Raw genomic sequence first — 20,464 nt, forward strand, 5'->3', positions numbered from 1 at the left:
GTTTGCTTTTGCAGGAATAACCCCGGGAGCGCCGGGGTCGCTGCAGAGGGAGCAGGGATCAATCCTGCGCCCTCCAAGTCACGGAGAAACCCCCCCAAATGTAGCCAAATGTGTTAAAAGCCGCTGCTCCCCCCCCCCTCGTGCCCCCCCAGCCCCCGGAGGCCACTTTTGCTGCCACCTAACCCTTGTTTTATATTAAAACCCAAGAGAAATCCATCCCCTGGACGGCTGCTGTGGCATCTTTGAGTGAGGTGGGGAGGATTCCCGGGCACGCCGGCCCGATCTCCGTCGGGGGCCGGGGCTGTGGGACGAGTCTGAGCCCCGAGCAGGGGGGAGATCGGAAGAAGAGAACGCTCCCAAGTGCGTGGGGAGGGAGCGGGGAGGGGGCTCGTCGGGAGCCGGGGGGATGGCTCCGTCCTGGCTCGGGAGGAGCGCGACGGGGCTCGGCCGGGAGCAGCCGCAGGGAAGGGGCCGCCCGGGGGGGCTCGGAGCGGCCCCGGCCCCGCGCCAAGGACAACACGGCGAGCCGAGCCCTGCCCGCAGCCTGCAGGGGCCCCGCTCCCCGGCACACACGCGGATCCCCTCACACAGCCGGACTCGCCCACGGACGGTCCCTTTGCCCATCCCTCCGCCGGGGACCGAGCCCTCACCCGCAGCCGATCCCTCTGCAAAGCTGATCCTTCCTCCTAGAGCCGAGCCCTTCGCCCAGAGGTAATCCTCTCTCCAAAGCTGATATCCTCTCCAAAGGCGATTCCCTCTGCTAGAGCCGATCCCTTCTCCAGCCCTCTCCTAGAGCAGATTCCCTCTCCAAAGCCTCTAGAGCCGATCCCTTCTCCTAGGGCCGACCCCTTCTCCCAGAGCTCATCCCCTCTCCAAAGCTGATCCCCTCTCAGAGCCGATCCCTTCTCTCAGAGCCGATCCCTTGGCCCAGAGCCGCCCCCAGCCCGGAGCCGATCGCGTCTCTGCCGGCCGGGCGCGGCCGTGCCCCGCATGGCGCTGGTGCTGGGAGCGCTGCTGGTGGCGGTGGGCGCCGCGGCGCCCCCGGGGCTGCCGGCTCCCCGCGACCTGGCCCGCTCGGTGCTGGAGACCCACGGGCAGGAGCTGAAGCTGCTGAAGCTGCTGGGAGTCGCCAGGACGGTAGGAGCCGGGCTGGGCGGTGGGGGGTGGGCACCCAGCCCGTGGGGACCCGTTTCCCTGCCGGCCTCGGGAAGCCCCCGCCAGCTCCATCCTTTCCCCCTCCTTCCCTTCGCTTTCCCCGGCAGAAGTTCGACTGGGGCACCCATTTCAGCATCAACTTCACGGCCCGGCAGCCCGTCTGCCCCAAATCCGGCCCCGACCGCCGCGGCACCGGCTGCCAAGCCCGGCCGGGCAGGGTAAGCGTGGCACCGGGGGTCCTCCCCCCAAACACGGCGGCGTGGGGGGACAGAATGGTGTCCCCGGGGTGCTCAGCGTCGCTCCGCGTGTCCCTCTGCCCCCGCAGATCCAGCGGTGCTCAGCTCAGGTCTCGGTCTTCACTTTCCTGCCCGACGTGCCGCTGTCGATGGTGGAGTGTGACCGGGAGCCGGTGAGACCCCAGGGACCCTCCCCCTGCCGCGCCTGGGACGGCGGTGGGGACATTCCCCCCTCCCCAGAACTCTGGGGACGTTATTTTGGCCGCAGCGTGAAGCCCACCCTTATTTCTCTCCCCAGCAGCCCGGCGGCAGCACGCAGCCCCGCTCCCCCGGCACCAGCCCTGGTCATCCATCATCATCATCATCATCATCATCATCATCATCATCCTCACGGCCGCCTCCCCGGCCTCACCCCCCCGCCGGCACATCGCGCCTGGGGCCGTCCCGCCGTCCCCCGCCCCCAACGCAGCTGCAATAAAGACATTTTGGGGTCGCACGTGTGCGTGTGTGTGGTGACACGGCCCGAGGGGGGAGGGAGGGGGCTGGGGGGCACCCCCCGGCGTTGGGCAACGGGGATGGGGCAAGCCCGGGGTTGTGCAAGCCCGAGGGGCACCAACCCGACACGAGCAACGTGCCTGGTGTCCCTGCGGGTCCCAAGGGGCTCCGAGGGCTGGGGACACCCCGGGGAGTGGGGACGGTCCCCGATGGCTCCCGGTCCCAAAAGTCGTGCCTCTCCCCCCTCCCCTCTCCCAACAAAGGGGCTCCCAGGGCTGGAGGACACCCCAGGAACGGAGCTGTGTCCCTGGGAGGGACCAGATGTGCCACCTCCTGCACATGGGACACGCTCAGGACCCCTTGTCCCGTTCGTGTCCCCCCCTTTCCCCCTCCCCCAAAGTAACTGCCACTCTGTGGGCTGGGGCCAGAGGTTTCCGGAGGGGGGGAGCCGAGCCCCGGGGCGGGATCCTCAGCTTCCCAGAGCGGGGATAAAAGGGGACACGGGAGGTGCCGGTGGGGACAAGGATGCTGAGCTCCTGGGCGCTGGTGCTGGCGGTGCTGGGGGGGGCCTGTGCCCTCCCCGCCCCCGCTCCCCTCCCCTACACCCAGGCTCTGACTCAAGCCATCGACTCCTACAACCAACGCCCCGACGTGCAGAACGTCTTCAGGCTGCTCAGCGCCGAGCCCGAGCCCGCCCCGGTGAGTGCCACCCCACTCCTGAGCTCCCCACACCCACTCGTGTTCCCCTCCACATACTTATGACCCCACTCGTGACCCCGCAGGGTGTCGAGCTGAGCACCCTGAAAGCCCTCAACTTCAGCATGATGGAGACAGAATGTGTCCCCGGCGACCACCTGAACCCCGACGACTGCGACTTCAAGGAGAATGGGGTGAGGATGAAGAGGAGGAGAGATGGAGATGAGGATGGGGTGGGGGCAGGACACACTGAGGGGGTCTTGGGTGTCCTCACTGGGGTCTCCTGTCCCCTCCAGGTCATCAAGGAGTGCTCAGGGCCGGTGAAACTCCTGCAGAGCTCCCCTGAGATCGACCTGAGCTGCACCGACGCCTCCTCCAACGTGAGTGGGGGGTCCAGGGAGGGCAGCACCTGCTGATGGGGGCAGCCAGTGGGTGGGGAGTTGGTGTCCTTCCTCCTGACCCATATCTTGGGGTTTCCTGTGCCCCAAAACAACACCCTGATGTCTCTGTCCCACCATGAGGGTTCCAGTGGGGGAGGATGGGATGGGATGGGATGGGATGGGATGGGATGGGATGGGATGGGATGGGATGGGATGGGATGGGATGGGATGGGATGGGATGGGATGGAGGGGTCCTGGGGCACTCACAGGGAGCTGGATGCCACAGATGTAGGGTCCTGGGTGTGAGGTCACAAGTCCTGTGTGAAAAGTCCCAACTGGAGTCCCCAGTACAGACTCCTGGGCATGAGGTGGGATGGTCCTGGGAGCAGGGACCTGGATGGGGAGTCCCAGGTGTGGTTCTTAGGTGCAGGGTGCTGTGTGTCCCAGGGGGGTCCCCAGTGCTGGCTCCTGGGTGTGGGGTGCTGGGTGTAGGCTGCCAGATGCCACTTGCAGGGCACTGGGTGTGAATTCCCAGGTGTGGGGTCCCTGGGTGGGCTCCTGGGTGCACTCCCAGCTGCAGGCACCTGGATGGGGTCCTGGGTGCAGGGTGCTAGGTCCCAGCTGGGGGGGTGCTGGGTCCCACACGTGTCCTGAGTGCAGAGTCCAGGGTGTGTGGGGTTCCTGACCCCGGCAGCAGCAGCAGTGACCCCCGTGTCCCCCCACAGCCGGTGCTGGTGCAACGCGGCCGCTTCGGGCGCTTCCTGCGCCGCATCCGGCGCATCCGGCCCTCCATCAGCTGGAGCGTCCACGCTCGGGGCAAAGTGCGGTTGGGCTGAGCCAATAAAAGGAGCTTTGTGGCCACTGCACCTCTGTCATCAGCCCCTTTTGTCCCCCGAAGCGGTGGCAGCAGGGGGGTGGCAGTGGGGGGGGGGGAGGTGCAGCTCCCGAGGGATCCCCCACGACGTGCCTCGGCTGTGCCATCACTGGGGCAGGAGAAGGGGGTGCAGGGGGAGCCCCACATCCCAAAAGTGGGTGTCCCAGGGTCGTGGTTGCAGCCCCAGCTCCCCGTGGGACCCTGGGGATGTGCCTCCCTGTCCCCTCCACCCCCACATGGGCCAGTGAACCGAGGGACTTGTGCCCACGGGATCCGCGGTTGGCACAGGCTCCCGGGAGAGCCCCTGGCCCCTGGGGTGTTTCGGCGTGCAGTGGGGCACCCAGTCCCGGGGGTGGGTGTCAGGATGAGGCTCCAGGGAGCTGGCAGTGCCCATGAGGAGTTGACCCCACTGCACCCACCCCAGGACCCTTCCTCAGCATCAGTCCCCATCCCATTCCCCGTGTCCCAGCAGGGTAACGGCAGCAGCAAAGGGCACAGCAGCAGCTTTGTTTGGGGAGGGGGGTGTTGGGGCAGGTCCCTGAGATTCTGGCTCCTCCTGGGGAGTCTCATTTCCTCTTGGTGGCCTTGAAGAGGTCGATGCTGGTGGCCACTCTCTTGATGGCCACAGTGAGCAGCAGCCAAAAGCATGTGGCCCGGGTGGGGAGTGGGGAGTGGAGATGTCACAGGGGGGACACCATGGGGACCCCCCTGACTCCCTCCACCAGGCCCTGAGGCTGCACCCCACTGTGTGTGTGTGTCCCCTGGGACCCCCCAATTCATGTCCATGCTGGTGGTGTGGGCACAGAGCAGTCTTCAACTGCTCCAGGGGATGACTGTCCCCAGGTAGGGACCCCCCCATGAGCCCTCCCAAGGCTCTCACCCCATCCTGCTTGAACTCAGAGGTGTTGGGGCATCACAGCTCCACGATGCTGAAGCTGAGGCACTGCAGGGAGCTGAGCTCGATGGGATGGGGACAGGAGAGCTGCCACCCACCACTGGACGCCTGGATCCGACGAGAGAATCCCCCCACATCCTCCCCCCCAAACCCCAACGCAGGGGTTCTGCTGTCGCCATGGGGACCAGGGGATGTCCCCAAGCAGCGGCACTCCCCGGGGCGGGCTCGGGGTCCCCTTTAACCCCCTCTGCGAAGCTGCAGGTCCTGCCCCGGGGCTCGGTTCGTCCCGTCCCCGCCCAGAGCGGCTGGCGCGCGGGGTGCTGGTTATTTGTGGGGGGACACACGCAGGACGGGGGATCCTGAGCGCGTCCCGTGTGCGACGGGTGGCACGTCTGGCCCCCCTCGGCGACACGGCGCCGCTCACGGGTTGTCCCCGGCCCTGGGAGCCGCTTCGCTGGGCAGATCGGGAGGTACCGGGAGCCCTCGGGACCCGCCCCCGCCCCGTGGTGGGATGCGGAGAGGGGCCGGGGCAGCGCGGGGAGCCGCGGGTGGCACTGGCAGCCTTTCGGGGATGTTTATTGCAAGCAGAGCGCCCGGGCGGGGGGCGGAGGGGTGCGGGGGGCGGCGGGGACACGGGGACACACACGCGCGCGGTGTCACCCGCTCAGGGGCTGGGCTGTTGGAGCGGGAGCCTGTCGCGGATCCAGATCTTGCCGCACTGGATGAAGCTGCGGAAACGCTCCCTGATGCTGCTGATGATGCTGCTCAGTCGCGACGTCCCGGTGCGGCCGAACTGCGGGGGGGAAGGAGCGGGGTCGGTCCTCGGGGACACCTGGGTGACAACCCCGTCACCTGCCCGCTCCATCCCCCGGCAGCCGGGGCGGCAAAGCCGGGGCTCTTCTTTGGGCTCTTTCTTACCGCGATGGGCACGTTGTCGCAGGAGAGCTGCACCGTGGGCTGCTGCTGCTCCAGGAACGCCCATCCCCGGCACCATCTCACCGCCTGCGGGGAAGCCGAGCGGGACACGGGGAAGACGAGGGCGGCGGCACCCCGACCCCTCCTCCCCCCGTGCCTCAGTTTCCCCTTGGCCAGCCCGCGGCCCCTTCCCCGGCCGTGCCTCACCCTGAGCCAGCCGCTCTTGCAGGCGGCGGTGAGCGGCCCCGGCGCCCGGCACGACGTCTCCTCCACGGTGAAGCTCAGCTCCAGCCGCCGCCGCAGGTCCCCGGGCTGCCAGGGGGCACGGGACGGGTCACGGACCCGCGGTGCCCCCGTCCCCGGCGCCCCCCGATCGCAGCACTCACCCAGCCGGGCCGGGGCAGGGCGTCCCGGAGCCGCAGGACGTAGGGGCTGGCGGCCCTGAGGTTGAGCAGCTCCACGGCCGCCGCCACCGCCTCCTCGTAGCCGACGGCCCGGAGCCCCGGCGGCACGGAGCCCGGCGGCCCCGGCGGGGACCCCTCCGGCCCCGGCGTGGACTCCTTGGGCCCCGGCGTGGTGGCCCTGGCCAGCGCCAGCGCCAGCAGCAGCGGCGGCAGCGCTCTCCACGGCTCCATCCTGCCCTCCACCACCCGCCCGGCGCCGACCCCCTTTATGGGACCCGCTGGTGAGGCGGCGGCACCCGCGGGTGTTCCCTCGGGGACACTCCCCCCTGTGCCAGCCTGCTGGGGAATTCCCGGGGGGACTAATCCGGGAGCCAAGTCCCTCCCCCTTCGGTCCTCGGGCCAGAGGAGCTGTGGCAGAGGTGACAGCAGGTCACAGCGAGGCCATGGAGGCTGCTGGACCCAGCAAGGTGCACCCTAAAGAGCCAACCCGGGCTCCGTGGGGACGTAGGGTGACCCCACATTGGGTTTCTCACCCCTGTATTGAGTTCCTCACACCCATGTTGGGTATCTGACTCCAACATTGGGCTTCTCACCCCCACATTGGGTTTCTCCTCACCCCACATTGATTTTCCCACCCCCACGTTGGGTTCCTCACCCCCACATTGGGTTCCTCACCCCCACATTGGGTTTCTTACCCCCAACATTGAGTTTCTCACCCCCACGTTGGGTTCCTCACCCCCACATTGGGTTTCTTACCCCCAACATTGAGTTTCTCACCCCCACGTTGGGTTCCTCACCCCCACATTGGGTTTCTTACCCCCAACATTGAGTTTCTCACCCCCACGTTGGGTTCCTCACCCCCACATTGGGTTTCTTACGCCCAACATTGATTTTCCCACCCCCACGTTGGGTTTCTCACCCTCACATTGGGTTTCTCCTCACCCCACATTGATTTTCCCACCCCCACGTTGGGTTCCTCACCCCCACATTGGGTTTCTCCTCACCCCACATTGATTTTCCCACCCCCACGTTGGGTTTCTCACCCCCACATTGGGTTTCTCCTCACCCCACATTGATTTTCTTACCCCTGTGTTGGGTTTCTCAGTCCCTCACATTGATTTTCTCACCCCCACGTTGGGTTTCTTGTCCCCATGCTGAGTTTCTAACCCCCATGTTGGGTTTCTTGCCCCCACGTTGGGTTTCTTGCCCCTACATTGGATTTGTCAGCCCCACATTGGGTGTCTCACCCCTACGTTGGGGTTTTCACCGCCATGGTGGGTTTCTCAACCCCATTGTCCCATGGGAGTGGAGGAAGAAGCTGTCCTGCCCCATGGCTGGGGCTTTCCCAGAGGGGTTTACAGAAGACATCTGTCCCTCATGGCAAACAAAGAGGGTTTGACCAAATGCCAACTTTGGGAGCGGCTGACCCTCCATCCAACCCCACCACGTGTGGTGAGAGGAAGCCCAAAGGCACCCAGCAAGCTCAGAGCCTCCATGGAGAACGTTCTCATCGTAAATCAAGTGGGGATAAGTGTCAGTGTCAGAGCTGGTGGGTGGCACCTGGGAAGTCCCCAGGGACAGGCACCATCAATCACCAACCCTGCAGGGGAGAGCCAAGGTGAGGTTATCTTTCAGCCCATCCACGTTGGTCCTGAGAAGCTCCAGTGATGGGGGTCCCACCACATCCCTGGGGAGGTTCTTCCAGTGACCAATTGCTCTGGCCATACAACCAAAGTTGAGGTGAAACCTCTCCCACTGTGACTTGAACCATCCTGGCAGTCTGGTGTTTTGGTGGGGTCTTCCAAGGAGCCACGTGGAGAAGGAGCAATGGGTACATCTCCAAGGAGAAGAGACTCAGCTCCTAGACCAGGTTCTCCAGCTCTTTGGCCACCGTCCTGGCCCTCCTTGGGACTCTTTCTAGTCAGAGTGGGCTTTTATGGAGCCAAAATCCTTCCAGCCCTTGGAAGGGAGCAACTGCCTGAGCAGCACCCAGGTCCTGTAAGGTCCCACCAAGGGATGCATCAGGTGTCCAGAGGAAATGTTTTGCTCCTTTTGTGATTGTTTTTTCCCCTGCAGCTCCCACTCAAGATTTAATGGTGACCAAAACCAGCATCAAGAACTCGGAATGTCCTTTCTAAGCATCACATTTAAACCCTGAGCAGACTCATCCCTTGGAAAATCAATATGCAAGCCTGCAAAGCCATTTTTTGGGTCTAAAAAGGGAAAAAACGGTGACTTTTAATCAGGGTAACCCTCAGGTTCCCACAGATACAGCTGCGTTTCTCAGGCCAGCTCCAACACCCCCAAAACCAAACACAAAGGATGTGGAATCGTGAGAAACACCGTGCTCGTAAATCAAGACTCTCTTTATTTGAGCATCCCAAGGGTGAGCTGCCCCTCCCCATTCCTCACAACCCACATGTTTATCTTTGAGTTGTTCCCACAGCCAGGCCCCCATCTGTTTGGACACTCTGATACAAGAAGGAACCACCGGGGTCAGGAGAGGCAGAACATGACCAACTGTGTGAGGACACAGCTCCAGGGCTGTGTCAGTGCTGGGCTCTGGGAGGCTGCAGCTCCAGGGCTGTGTCAGTGCTGGGCTCTGGGAGGCTGCAGCTCCAGGGCTGTGTCAGTGCTGGGCTCTGGGAGGCTGCAGCTCCAGGGCTGTGTCAGTGCTGGGCTCTGGGAGGCTGCAGCTCCAGGGCTGTGTCAGTGCTGGGCTCTGGGAGGCTGCAGCTCCAGGGCTGTGTCAGTGCTGGGCCCCTCACTCCCTGCCACAGGGACACTGAGGGGCTGCAGCGTGGCCAGAGCCCGGCACAGAGCTGGGGAAGGGGCTGGAGCACAAGGGGCTGGGGAGGGGCTGAGGGAATGGGGGTGTTGAGCCTGGAGGAGCCTGAGGGGAGACAGCAGCACTCTCTGCAGCTCCCTCACAGGAGGCTGGGGCTGGGGGTCTGTCTGTGCTCCCAAGTGACAGGATGAGAGGAGACAGCCTCAAGTTGCCCCAGGGGAGGTTGAGATTGGAGCTGGGGAACGATTCCTTCTCCCAAGGGCTGTCCAGCCCTGTCCCAGCTGCCCAGGGCCATGGGGGAGTGCCCATCCCTGGAGGGACCCCAAAGCCTGGAGCTGTGGGGCTGAGCCCGTGGGTCAGTGGTGGCTGTGGCAGGGTGAATCGAGTGATTTGATTTGATCACCTTCAAGGTCTTTCCACTTATAAGACCCAAAACATCAACAGGATGCCTCGGTGGGCACTTGGCACCCAGCCGGGGTTCACCCACCATCCATCACGGTGTCCCTGGGGAAAGTCAGGGGCCGAGGGTGGTCGGTAGGGGCCAGGAGTGGCCAGTATGGGCTGGGGGTGGCCGGTAGGGGCCGGGGGTGGCCGGTACGAGCTGGGGGTGGCCGGTAGGAGCCGGGGGTGGTCGGTACGAGCTGGGGGTGGTCGGTAGGGGCCGGGGGTGGCCGGTACGGGCCGAGGGTGGTCGGTACGAGCTGGGGGTGGTCGGTACGAGCCGGGGGTGGTCGGTAGGGACCGGGGGTGGCCGGTACGAGCCGGGGGTGGTCGGTAGGGGCCGGGGGTGGCCGGTACGGGCCGGGGGTGGTCGGTAGGGGCCGGGGGTGGCCGGTACGGGCCGGGGGTGGTCGGTAGGGGCCGGGGGTGGCCGGTAGGGGCCGGGGGTGGCCGGCACGGGCTGGGGGTGGTCGGTAGGGGCCGGGGGTGGCCGGCAGGGGCAGGGAACGTCTCCCACCATGCCCGTTCCCCGGAAGGGCTCCGCGTGCCGCCCCGGCGCCGCAGCCGCTACCGGGTCATCGCCCATGCGCGGGGCTGGCGGCGCCGTGTGCGGCCCGGGCGGGAGAGGTCAGAGCCGGCGGCCGTGGGGAGGCCGAGAGAGCACGGAGAGGGTGGGATGGGACCCGGCGGGGAGACGGCCGGGCATCGGGGGTGCCCGGGAGAAGCGCCCGGGAAGGGGGCGATGGGGCCGGGGCGGGGGAAGAGCTGGGGCCGGGGGGAGAGAGACGGGGCGGGGCCGAGAGGGAATCGAACGGGGCTGGGGGGGCCTGAGGGGAATCGGACGGGGCTGGGGGGGTCTGTGGGGAGAAACAAGCTGGGGAATTGCGGGCCAGGCATGGTGGGGCCCTGAAGGAATACCCCCGCGGAGGGAGGGGCCAGGCTCAGGGGCTCTGAGGGAGGGCAGGGAGCGTGGTGTGGGGGGACTGGGAGCTGGCAGGGAGCTGCCTGTGCTTCTGCCTCCACTCCTTGGGAAGCTGTGCCACAGCTGGGCAGCCCTCACAGGGTCTGAGGGCAGCAGTTCCCCCTGAGCAGCCTCGTCCACAGCGGTGTTTTGCCAGCTGATTGCCAGTACACGTGTATTTCCTCTTCACAGCCAATACTGGGAGCTGAAGGAATCCTCACGACCACAACCCAGCTGCCTCCTTTTTCTCTCTCTGCAGTTCTCCCCCTTCCTAAAGGCTTTCTTTTCCTTCTGTAGGGTTCCCAAAATGTGGCACTGACGTCCAGCCCCCTCCCTGCCCACCATGGCCGCTCACCTGGTGCGACGCTGCTGCTGGAGGCATCTGGGGGCTTTCCTCTGCCCCTCCTCAGCCATCCCGGCCTCTCTGCTGGCCGGGAAGCTGGCCACGACAAGAAGAGCTCTGCCTCATCCACCTCTCTCTTCCTTTCACACCTCAAGCCCTTGGAGGTGGGCAGATGGCTTCTCAGTCAAAGAGCAGGTGGAAGAGAGTGGAAACGCTGAGTACAAGGTGATCGAGGAACTAATTGAGACAGCATCAACTCCTCACGAACTCTTGCAGCTGAGTGAGCTGCACTCTCTGAACAGCAACCAGGCCTCGCTGATCATCACTCAGCTTTCCCGGCTCACAGCAGAGAAAAAGCTGGAGGCAGGGAGCATTCTGCAGGATGGACGCTTCCAGCAGCTCATCAGCATCACAGACTCACAGGTGAGTTCCCTCCTTGCACAGAAAAGCTCTGGGGAAGGAAGATGAGATAGAAAGCAGCCAAGTGCTCCTGGGATTCGTAGAATCATATGGTCACTTTGGTTGGAAAAGACCTCTGAGCTGCTGCAGTCCCAGCCCTGCCCTCACCCTGCCACAGCCACCACTGACCCACGGCCCTCAGCACCTCAGCCCCACGGCTTTGGGATCCCTCCAGGGCTGGGCACTGCCCCAGCTCCCTGGGCAGCCTGGCACAGGGGCTGACACCCCTCTCAGGGAAACAGCTCTGCCTCAGCTCCAGCCTCAGCCTCCCCTGGGGCAACTCCAGCCCCTTTCCCCTTGTCCTGCCATTCATTCCTGGGGAGCTGAGACTGACCCCCACCTCCCTACAGCCTCCCGTAGGGGAGTTGTAGAGAGGGCTTCAGCCAGCTGCTTGTGCAGGGTTTGTACTTTGGCATTCTAAGTGAAAAATGAAGTTGAGGAGATCAGGAATCGGGATGCTTGGTTATTTCCATCTAAGAATGCTGTTTCTTGGGCCACAGACAAAATGCCTTGGAGAGATCTTCCTCCTTAAGCACTCCCTCATTCCTGCTCCCATGGGTTCTGGGATTTTTCACTCTGAATAAAGCTGCACCTTGGCCAGTTATTGGCAAGGACATGTTGTCTTCTTCCACAATCTCTGCTCCCTAAAACCCCTGTGAGTGTAGTGAGAGAAGTGAGGCAGCGTGACCAAAGTGCAGGAACCTTCCAGGAGGGACGTGGGGAGGCGTTTTGAGGTTTAAGATGAGCAAACTTGCTGCAAACCCAATTATCCTTCTGCCACGAGCTGTTAGTGCAGCAGCAGCCTCCTGCTGAGGGTCAGGGGGGAGTTTACAGATCTCAGGAGAGCTGTGAGACTGTTTGGTGCCATCAGGGAACTTGCTGAGGGTCCCTCTTGTCCCCTCATCCGGGTGGCTGATGAAGATGTTGAATCAGACTGGCCTCAGAACCCATCCCTGTGGAACCCCACTGGCCTGATGTTGGGCCTGACTGGCAGCTGGGTGTTCCTGTCTGTTCTCTGATCAACACCTTTCCCTCTTGTCTCTGTGCTTCCCAGATTTCTCAGGTGTGGAATAACACCTTGGTGAACCTCCTGAAGAGCCTCTACTGCCTGGGCCTGGACAGCAGCAGCAGGGAGATGCAGTCGGTGGAGCAGGAGGTGCTGTGGCGGCTGCGGCGGCTCAGCTTCAGGCAGCTCAGCTCCCTGGCAGAGTTCCTGGCACCCAGGGAGAGCAAGGACAGCAAACTGCTCTCTGAGCTCATCAAGAAGCTGGAGCTGCGTTGGACGGAGCTGGAGGGCACCCGGAGCGTGGTGGCCATGATGGGCAAGGTCGGGCACATCTCCCCGGCTCTCATGGACCGGCTGGAGGACAAGGTAGGGCTGGGGCTCTCCTGGCATAACACACCTAAAACCACAGGATCTCTGAATGCTTGAGGTTGGAAGGGGCCTTGAAGATCATCAAGTCCAGCCATTTCCTCAGCACTGCCACAGCCACCACTGGTCCTTAGCCCCACAGCTCCATGGCTTTGGGATCCCCCCATGGCCCTGGGCAGCTGGCACCCCTCTCAGGGAAGTTTTTCTCCATCTCCAGTCTAAACCTCCTCTGGGGCAACTTGAGGCTGTTTCCTCTCATCCTGTGGCTTGGGAGCAGAGACCAACACCCCTCTGGCTGCAGCCTCCTGTCAGGGAGCTGCAGAGAGTGCTGCTGTCTGCCCTCAGGCTCCTCTTCTCCAGGCTCAACACCCCCATTCCCTCAGCCCCTCCCCAGCCCCTTGTGCTCCAGCCCCTTCCCCAGCTCAGTGCCCGGCTCTGGCCACCATCACCCTGTGCCTGTCTGTACCAGCTGGGCTGGGCGGCTCTGAGGGGAGCTGAGACAAGGAGTGGCTGAGCCATGGCACCCGTTGGCTTCAAAGGGGGCTGACCTGTGCTGTGTGTGGCTGAGCAGATGTTTCTGACAGTGGCAGGCGCAGGGGATTGTCCTTTGGCTCACAGCTCCACACGAGCCCCGACTGCAGCTGCGTCAAATTCGCTCCTCGGCTGCCCGTGCTGGGGACCGGCCAAACAGCTGCCACAGCAACCACTGCAGCTCCTGAGCCCCACGTTCCCTTCACCCTGGGGCTAAGGAGATGCTGCAGACAGAACCCTGGGGCTGGGTCACACCAGGTCAGCAGCTCAGACAGAGCCCAAACTAACCGTGTTGGGTTGGTGTAGGTTCAGAGGTAGGATTGTTCTAACTCACGGCCCTCAGCACCCACAGCTCCAGGGCTTTGGGATCCTTCCAGGGCTGGGCACTCCCCCAACTCCCTGGGCAGCCTGGCACAGGGGCTGACACCCCTCTCAGGGAAACAGTTCTGCCTCAGCTCCAGCCTCAACCTCCCCTGGGGCAACTCCAGCCCCTTTCCTCTTGTCCTGGCGCTTGGGAGAAGAGACCGACCCCCTGCCCCAGCCACAACCTCCTGTCAGGGAGTTGCCAAGAGCCAGAAGGTCTCCTCTGAGCCTCCTCTTCCCAAACCCTCCTTGGCAGGCTCTGGAGCTGGCTGAGCAGTTCAGCCCCGATGACGTCCGGAAGATAACCTTGGCTCTGGCCTACCAGAACCGCCGCTGCGTGCCTCTGCTCCGGGCCCTGTCCTACCACCTCGTCCAGAAGCACTCAGAGCTCAGCCTCAGCGTCCTCATGGACCTCATTTTTGCCTATGGTAAGTGGCTGAGCCTCCTCAGGACCTGCCAGACCTCATGGCACGGGGCATTTAGCACTGGGTGAATCTGGGAGGAGCTGAATCCCCTCGTGTTCCAGCCAGCCCTCAGTCTGTCCAGTTGCTGCCGTGACTCCAGGTGCACCAACAGCATCTGCTGTAGGTCAGGCTGTGTTCAGACCAAGCAGCTGGGGTACCACCACTCATTGGGTCTTCTTCTGCTCCCCAGGTTTGTTCTGGGCACCAGATGTCTGCCACTGACATTGGTCCTTGTGCTTTTCCCACTGTTTGGTGCTTCCAGCACGCTGGGGTAGAGTCCAGCTGGATTTGGCTGCTTGAGCAGGGGATTTGATGGTGGTGCTGCTGTGGGCAGATGAAGGAGAAAGGCTGGTGGGGGTGTGTTGGGCTGGAGCTGGCACACAGCAGGGTGGTATCCAGCTCAGAGCACAGTCAGAGTGAGCTCAGGTATAGAACCCCAAATTCACACAATAGTAGGGGCTAGAAGGGCTACAAGTGCCCCTGCAAGTGCCAGGAGACACTCAGGGCAGTGGCAGCCACCTTGGTGATGTTCCTGGCCACAGCAGCCACCAGACCCATGATGGTGACAGACTCTGGTGTAGAACAGCTCTGTTAACAGCAGGCTGCCACCAACTGAGAGCCTGGATTAGGATCCTGAGTGTCTTTGTTCTCTGGCTCCTCGTCCTGTGTGATGTTGCATTGTCCTGGTTGCCTCTTATTGTTGGTAAGCAGCAGAGAGCCCAGGCGAGCAGGGGTGAAGCCCAGGCAAGCAGGGCAGAAGGCCTGGCAAGCAGGGATGCAGCCTAGGCAAGTAGGGAGTGAAACTCAGGTGAGAAGGTGAGCAGGGATGAAGCCCAGGGGAGCTGGGTTGAAGCCCCAGGTGAGCAGGGCTGCAGCTCAGGGATGCAAGGATGCAGCTCAGGGATGCAGCTCAGGGATGCAAGGATGCAGCTCAGGCATGCAGGGATGCAGCTCAGGGATGAAGGGATGCAGCTCAGGGATGAAGGGATGCAGCTCAGGGATGCAGGGATGCAGCTCAGGGATGCAGGGATGCAGCCCAGGTGAGCAGAGCTGCAGGAAGCCAGGAGAGGAGGTGGTTTGGGAGCCTGAGCGGCAGCCGCTGCTTCTCCCCGCTGCTGCTCGAGGTTTGAGCCCGGTGCTGCCGCTGCCGTGGGCGGGCTCGGTCCCTGCCCGTGCCCCTCCCCCGGGCCGTCCCCTGCTCGGCTCCGGGCGCAGGGCAGCGGGATGCAGAGCTGGGCGCGCTGCCCGGGAAGGAGGGGCCGAGGCCCGGGGGGAGGCGGGACGGGTCGCCGAGCCTCCGCCCCCGGCACAGCTCCCGCACCGCCTCCGTGTAAGCGGCTGCCACCTCTCTCTTTGCTCCTTTAAGGAAAACTGAATTTCCACCAGCCCCAGGTGTTCCAGAAGATAGCCACGGAGCTGCAGCCCCTCGTGCCCAGCATGACGCCCCTCGAGCTGACGCGCTGCACCAGATCCTTGGCCCTCCTCAAGTGGCTCAGCCTGCCGCTCTTCGAGGCCGTGGCGCAGGTGAGGGGATCTGGGGGAAACAAGGAAGCCCTCGCTGGCACTGGCCCCAGTTCCCCTGGAAATGGGAGCAGTTTTCCCCACAGCCCTCAGGAGATGCTCCCTGGAGGCCGTTGCTGCTTTCCTCGCCCAGCCGGTGGCTGTGGTCAGGTCTGATGGGACCCACAGCTCCTCCCCTGCTCGAGGCACCACTGGGAGCCCAATCCCATCTGGGCCTCCAGTCCTGCTCTATTCCCCCCCAAGCACCTTCCCAGCTCTGCTCCAGTTCATGCACCTGCACTTTTGTGTCCATCCTGGGACACTGCAGAGCTCTGCCTCCTTCCCTTGTGCCAGGACAAAATCCGAGGGAAGCACTACAAGGACTTTGGCTCGTGGTTTCCCATCTTGCCACGAGGCTGGCTGCATCCTTGCCTGACACTTTTGACCTTTTTCTGTCTGTAGGATGGACCTAAACCTCTGCTTTTGTCCCCTCTGTCTCCCAGTATGCCCTGGACAAAACCAAGCAGCTGTCGGTCACACACCTCTGTGGTATCATCCTGTCCTTTGCTCGCCTCAACTTCCAGCCCAGCAACAGCGAGGACTTCTTCAGCATGGTAACCTTCCTCCTTTCCCCTCTCCATCACCCTTTCTCCCTCCCCAGGCAGCAGGAAGGCTGCACATCTCCTTCTAACCCATCCCTGTGCCAAAGAGGGTGGTGGGTGTGTGTCCAGAGCCGGGCACAGAGCTGGGGAAGGGGCTGGAGCACGAGAGTGCTGGGGAGGGGCTGAGGGAATGGGGTGTTGAGCTGGAGAAGAGGAGGGTGAGGGGAGACAGGAGCACTCTCTGACACTCCCTCACAGGAGACTGGGGCTGGTTGAGGTCAGTCTCTGCTCCCAGATGACAGGGCAAGAGGAAATGGCCTCAAGTTTCCCCGGGGGAGGTTGAGATTGGAGCTGGGGAACAATTCCTTCCCCCATGGGCTGTCCAGCCCTGCCCCAGGCTGCCCAGAGCTGAGCCGGTGTGTTTTCCCTTCGGGCAGGTCCACGAGGAGCTGCAGGGGCAGCTGGCCAGGCTGGAGCCTCCCCTGCTGACCGAGCTGGTGTGGTCCCTGTGCGTGCTGCAGCAGGCCAAGGCTCCCTACCTGCAGCAAGTGCTGGCGCCCGACTTCCACGCAGGGATCCGAGGTGAGGCGGGTGGTGCCCACACGGGGGAGACAGAGAGCAGCGAGGCGGGGTTGAAGGGCTGGGCTCCGAGGGGACGGCTCAGGGGGATCCCCACGCCCCCCAGCCAGGGCACAGCACCAGGGCTGGTGAGAGCCAGGGGCTGGGACTCCAGCGGCCTCTTGGACCTGGGTTTGTGCCTGTGTGCAAGAGGGGAGAACAGAGACAGCAAAGGAGCTGTCTTCATCCTCTGAGCCTTCCTTGCAACCCCTCTGCCCCAGGGCTTTGGGCCTGAGCTCTGCTTCTGCCCCCCCAGGCGACCAGTCCCCCAAGGCTCAGAGCTTGTTGCTGAAGCTGATCCACATCAACGCCGCTGCGCACCTGGAGAGCCCCGGCTACAGGGGCCCGTTCCTGCCCACGGCAGCGCTGGGGGCCACGGCTCAGGTGGCAGGGGACAGGCTGACCCTGCTGCAGAGCAGCCTGAGAGAGGCCCTGGCCAGGCTGCTGGGGAGCCCCCAGCTCGGCCGCTTCAACGTCCGCACGCTCTACGGGTGGAATGTGGGTGAGTGGCGGCCTCCCCGCCCCCATCAGCACCCTGGGACCCTGGGTGGGCTCTGACAGCTGGGGGGAGTTGAATTGGAGGGTTGTAGGGGGCAGATGTGGGAGGAAAATACTGTGGAATCGTAGAATCAAGGAATTATGGTTGGAAAAGGCCTTGAAGATAATTAAGTGCCAGCCCTGCACTCACCCTGCCACAGCCACCACTGACCCACGGCCCTCAGCACCTCAGCCCCACGGCTTTGGGATCCCTCCAGGGCTGGGCACTCCCCCAGCTCCCTGGGCAGCCTGGCACAGGGGTGACACCCCTCTCAGGGAAACAGTTCTGCCTCAGCTCCAGCCTCAGCCTCCCCTGGGGCAACTTGAATTTTCCTCTTGTGCTGTCACTTGGGAGCAGAGATCAATCCCCCCAGCCACAGGCTCCTGTCAGGGAGCTGCAGAGAGTGCTGCTGTCCCCCTTCAGCCTCCTCTTCTCCAGGCTCAACACCCTCATTCCCTCAGCCCCTCCCCAGCCCCTTGTGCTCCAGCCCCTTCCCCAGCTCTGTGCCCGGCTCTGGCCACGCTGCAGCCCCTCAGTGTCCCTGTGGCAGTGAGTGAGGGGCCCAGCACTGACACAGCCCTGGAGCTGCAGCCTCCCCAGGGCCCAGCACAGGGGGAAGGCCCCTCCTGCTGCCTGGCAGTGCAGGGGGTGGGGGGCAGCTCTGGGCTCTGCCCCTCGCAGCCCTGTCAAATTCGGCCCTGCCTGCCCCGTGGCAGGGACCGGCCCTCGGGCTGCCACAGCAACCGTGTGCTGCACGTGCCCCACGTCCCCTCCCCTGGGACACTGGGGGGTAAACGGCCACTGACACCTCTGCTGCCTCTTGGCCTGCACTGAGGAGGGGGAGGTGGTTTTGGGGGGCACCTGGGGTGTTGTGTGTGCAGCCAGGCCTCAGCAGTGCCTGTGTGCTCCCCCCTCTCCCTGCAGATGCCGAGGTGGTGGTGAACGGTGAGAACAAACCTCTGCCTGTGAAGGACTTTGCTGCTCCCCATCTGCTCTGCTCTGAAGGGACGAAGCCGCTGCCACCGGGTGCCAGGAGGTGGGTCTGGGCTCAGATGTGCCCCTCCAGGGAGGAGGAGGAAGGCCCTGCCTCCCCTGGGCTCCACACTTCAGCGTCTCCTGGCAGTGCCAGGGGCACTGTGCCCAGAGCCCCTCTCCCCTGGGGTGGGCAGAGGACAGGAACTGGGGCAGGGCTGTGCCAGGCCCCCAGGATAACACTGTGGAGCTCTGACCAGCCCAGCTGGTGGTGAGAGGGACAGACACTGGCCATGGCAATGGTTTCCTCTCCCAGAGAGCCAGTGCCAGGCCAGCCTGGGGGAGCCTGGGGCCAGACGGCTGCCGGGCCTGGGGCTGTGCATGAATTGGGCTCGAGAGGGCTCCAGCAGCCTAAAACCCAAACAGGCTCGGTTTGGAGGCGGCCCTCGGGCTGCAGGCTCCGCCTGAGCCCCCTCCCCTTCCCCCTCCCCTCGGCCAGGGTCGCGTTCCTGCGCTGGGAGTTCCCCAACTTCAGCAACCGGAGCAAGGAGCTGCTGGGGCGCTTCGCCATGGCGCGGCGGCACCTGCAGGCTGCCGGCTTCCTCGTGGTGGACGTGAGTAGCCGCGGGCAGGGGCTGCGGGAGGAGCAGGCGCCTGGGGAGGGGGGAACCCGCTCCCTCCTCACCCTTCTCACCCTCCTCACCCTCTCCCTGCTGCCTCAGCCCCGGATTAGCCGCCCTGACAGCGGGTACAGGGTGCCCGAGGGATCAGGAGTGGAGCCAGGGGCTCAGGGTGCTGATCCCTCCCCCCAGCCAGAGCCCGGCTCACGCATTAGTTGGCTGCCCGAGGTAATTATAGCTCTGCCCTCCTGCCTGGGGGAGGAGATCCGTGGCTTCTCCATGGCTGGAGGGCCACACGTCACCCCAGAGCAGTGTCACTGTCACCCTGCTTCTGCCCATGGGCCTTTCCCTCGGGGAGGGGGGATGTGTGTGTGTCCCTCCCGCAGCCCTGTGAAGTCGGAGGTTCCCCACGCTGTGTCTGCCAGCTGCTTTGGGATCTCCCCCCTCTCCCTGTGCTGGCTGGGGAGGTTCAGGGAAGGGAGACAGCAGCAGGAGGAGGAGGAGGAGGGACACATCACTTTCTGCAGCCTCAGCCTCCCAGGGTGTGTGGTGGGATCCCCCCGGCTGAGGCTGAGCCCCAGCCCGGCTCCCGCAGCCACAAAGCAAGTGCCCGGCGCTGCAGCCTCTTCCCCCGGCTCCTGCCCGTGCCCACATTTTCTCCCAGCGACTGTTTCGTTTCCCCCAGGCGCCGCTGAGGCTGCGGGGGGAGGCCGGGACAGGAGGGTCGGAGCGCTGCTCTCCTCCGCGGCTCGGGTGAAGCGGGGAGGGAGCGCTCCCGGGGCCCGGGGCGGGCGGGGGGGCTGCGCAGAGCCTCCAGCCCCTCCTCCCGACGCCGTCTCCTCCTCCCCGATCCCCTCAGGTTCCTCACTACGAGTTCCTGGAGCTGAAGCTGGAGCGGCAGCGGGTGTCGTACCTGCGGGACAAGCTGCACAAGGCCGTGGCCAAGGAGCTGGTGAACTCCCCGCACTGAGGCTGCGGCCCCGGCCCCGCCGCCCCCCGGCCCGGGGCTGCACCGAGGGGTCGGCAGCGCTCTGCCCTCGGCTCCGCCCCCGCCCCGCCTGCCCATAAAGAACCGGCTCGGCCTCCCCGAGTCCCGTTTGTCTTTGTGTCGTTGTCCGGGGGGCTGCGTGGGGCTGGGGGGCGGTGGGGAGGGGCAGCGCCGGTTCCTGGGTCCCCTTCCCAGGGCCACAGCTCCTGTGCCAGCCGGGACCGTGGGGAGAGCCCTGGGGGGGCTCTAAAGGGGAAGGGGGGACCCTGCCCCACAGCACCCCCACACACACACTGTGTCCCCCGTGGCGAGGGGTCGGGAGCAGCCCCCTCCCCACGCCGCCACGCACAGGGGCTGGCAGCCAGGAAGGGCTTTGGGGAGGGATCAGTGCCCATCTGGCCCCGGGGCCACTCGCCACGGCCCGTCCAGCCCTCTGGCTGGTGAGGGGGGGGCACAGCCTGGACATCCCCCCCAGTCCTGCAGCGGGAGGGATGGGGGTGAGGGGGGGGCCGCAGCCCTTGAGCCATCACAGGGAGCTGCTGAGTCACGGCCCCGGGGCAGCTCCTGGCAGCAGCCCCAGCCCAGCCCGTGCCACCCGCTGCCAGGCACCGGCCCCGCTGCTTTTCGGGCCGTGCCTCGGTTCCCCCCTCCCCTCCCCACCCTTTGTGCCCCCTCCCCACGGCGCCATCGCTCCAGCCTCCCCATCACCATGGAGACCAGCAGGGCCGTTCCCATGGCGACAGCACCCATCGGCCTCTCCAGGGATGCCCCGAGGACAAGTGGGGAAGGCGGGGGGGGGGGGAGATTGGGGATTCAACACCTCCCCCAAACGCGGCTGCTAACCCCTCTGCACC

The 20,464-nt window shown here is 64.6% G+C and overlaps 3 protein-coding genes and 2 non-coding genes across 8 annotated transcripts; 4 read left to right on the forward strand and 1 right to left on the reverse strand.

Moving 5' to 3' along the window:
- Positions 1-2,392: 2,392 nt before the first annotated feature.
- Positions 2,393-3,798, forward strand: LOC133625517 (cathelicidin-2-like). Its single transcript, XM_061996981.1, has 4 exons — positions 2,393-2,585; positions 2,669-2,776; positions 2,879-2,962; positions 3,688-3,798. Exons 1-4 carry the CDS (start codon positions 2,412-2,414, stop codon positions 3,796-3,798), a joined length of 477 nt encoding a protein of 158 aa, XP_061852965.1. The 5' UTR covers positions 2,393-2,411.
- Positions 3,799-5,289: 1,491 nt separating this feature from the next.
- LOC133625539 (cathelicidin-B1-like) lies at positions 5,290-6,365 on the reverse strand. The gene is made up of 4 exons (XM_061997237.1): positions 6,033-6,365; positions 5,854-5,958; positions 5,650-5,733; positions 5,290-5,524 (listed from the first exon to the last, which is right to left on the reverse strand). The coding sequence occupies exons 1-4, from the start codon at positions 6,279-6,281 to the stop codon at positions 5,396-5,398; spliced, it is 567 nt and encodes a 188-aa protein (XP_061853221.1). The 5' UTR covers positions 6,282-6,365; the 3' UTR covers positions 5,290-5,395.
- A 3,492-nt stretch (positions 6,366-9,857) lies between these two features.
- On the forward strand, positions 9,858-19,704 carry TBRG4 (transforming growth factor beta regulator 4). Of its 4 annotated transcripts, none has more exons than XM_061996519.1 (11): positions 9,858-9,906; positions 10,538-11,006; positions 12,097-12,414; positions 13,565-13,736; positions 15,139-15,296; positions 15,776-15,886; positions 16,312-16,456; positions 16,749-16,994; positions 17,955-18,066; positions 18,502-18,616; positions 19,482-19,704. In XM_061996519.1, the coding sequence occupies exons 2-11, from the start codon at positions 10,584-10,586 to the stop codon at positions 19,590-19,592; spliced, it is 1,911 nt and encodes a 636-aa protein (XP_061852503.1). In that variant the 5' UTR covers positions 9,858-9,906; positions 10,538-10,583; the 3' UTR covers positions 19,593-19,704. The 4 variants fall into 4 exon arrangements, with proteins under 4 accessions (XP_061852503.1, XP_061852505.1, XP_061852506.1 ...); XM_061996520.1 differs by having other exon boundaries at positions 9,890-9,950; XM_061996521.1 differs by lacking the exon at positions 16,749-16,994.
- LOC133625590 (small nucleolar RNA SNORA5) lies at positions 13,051-13,181 on the forward strand. The gene has a single exon (XR_009818845.1). It is a non-coding gene; the product is annotated as a small nucleolar RNA SNORA5 (small nucleolar RNA).
- Positions 17,707-17,840, forward strand: LOC133625591 (small nucleolar RNA SNORA5). Its single transcript, XR_009818846.1, has one exon. It is a non-coding gene; the product is annotated as a small nucleolar RNA SNORA5 (small nucleolar RNA).
- Positions 19,705-20,464: the final 760 nt, after the last annotated feature.

Source organism: Colius striatus, chromosome 5 (genome assembly GCF_028858725.1).
Source record: "Colius striatus isolate bColStr4 chromosome 5, bColStr4.1.hap1, whole genome shotgun sequence".
Lineage (NCBI taxonomy): Eukaryota > Metazoa > Chordata > Aves > Coliiformes > Coliidae > Colius > Colius striatus.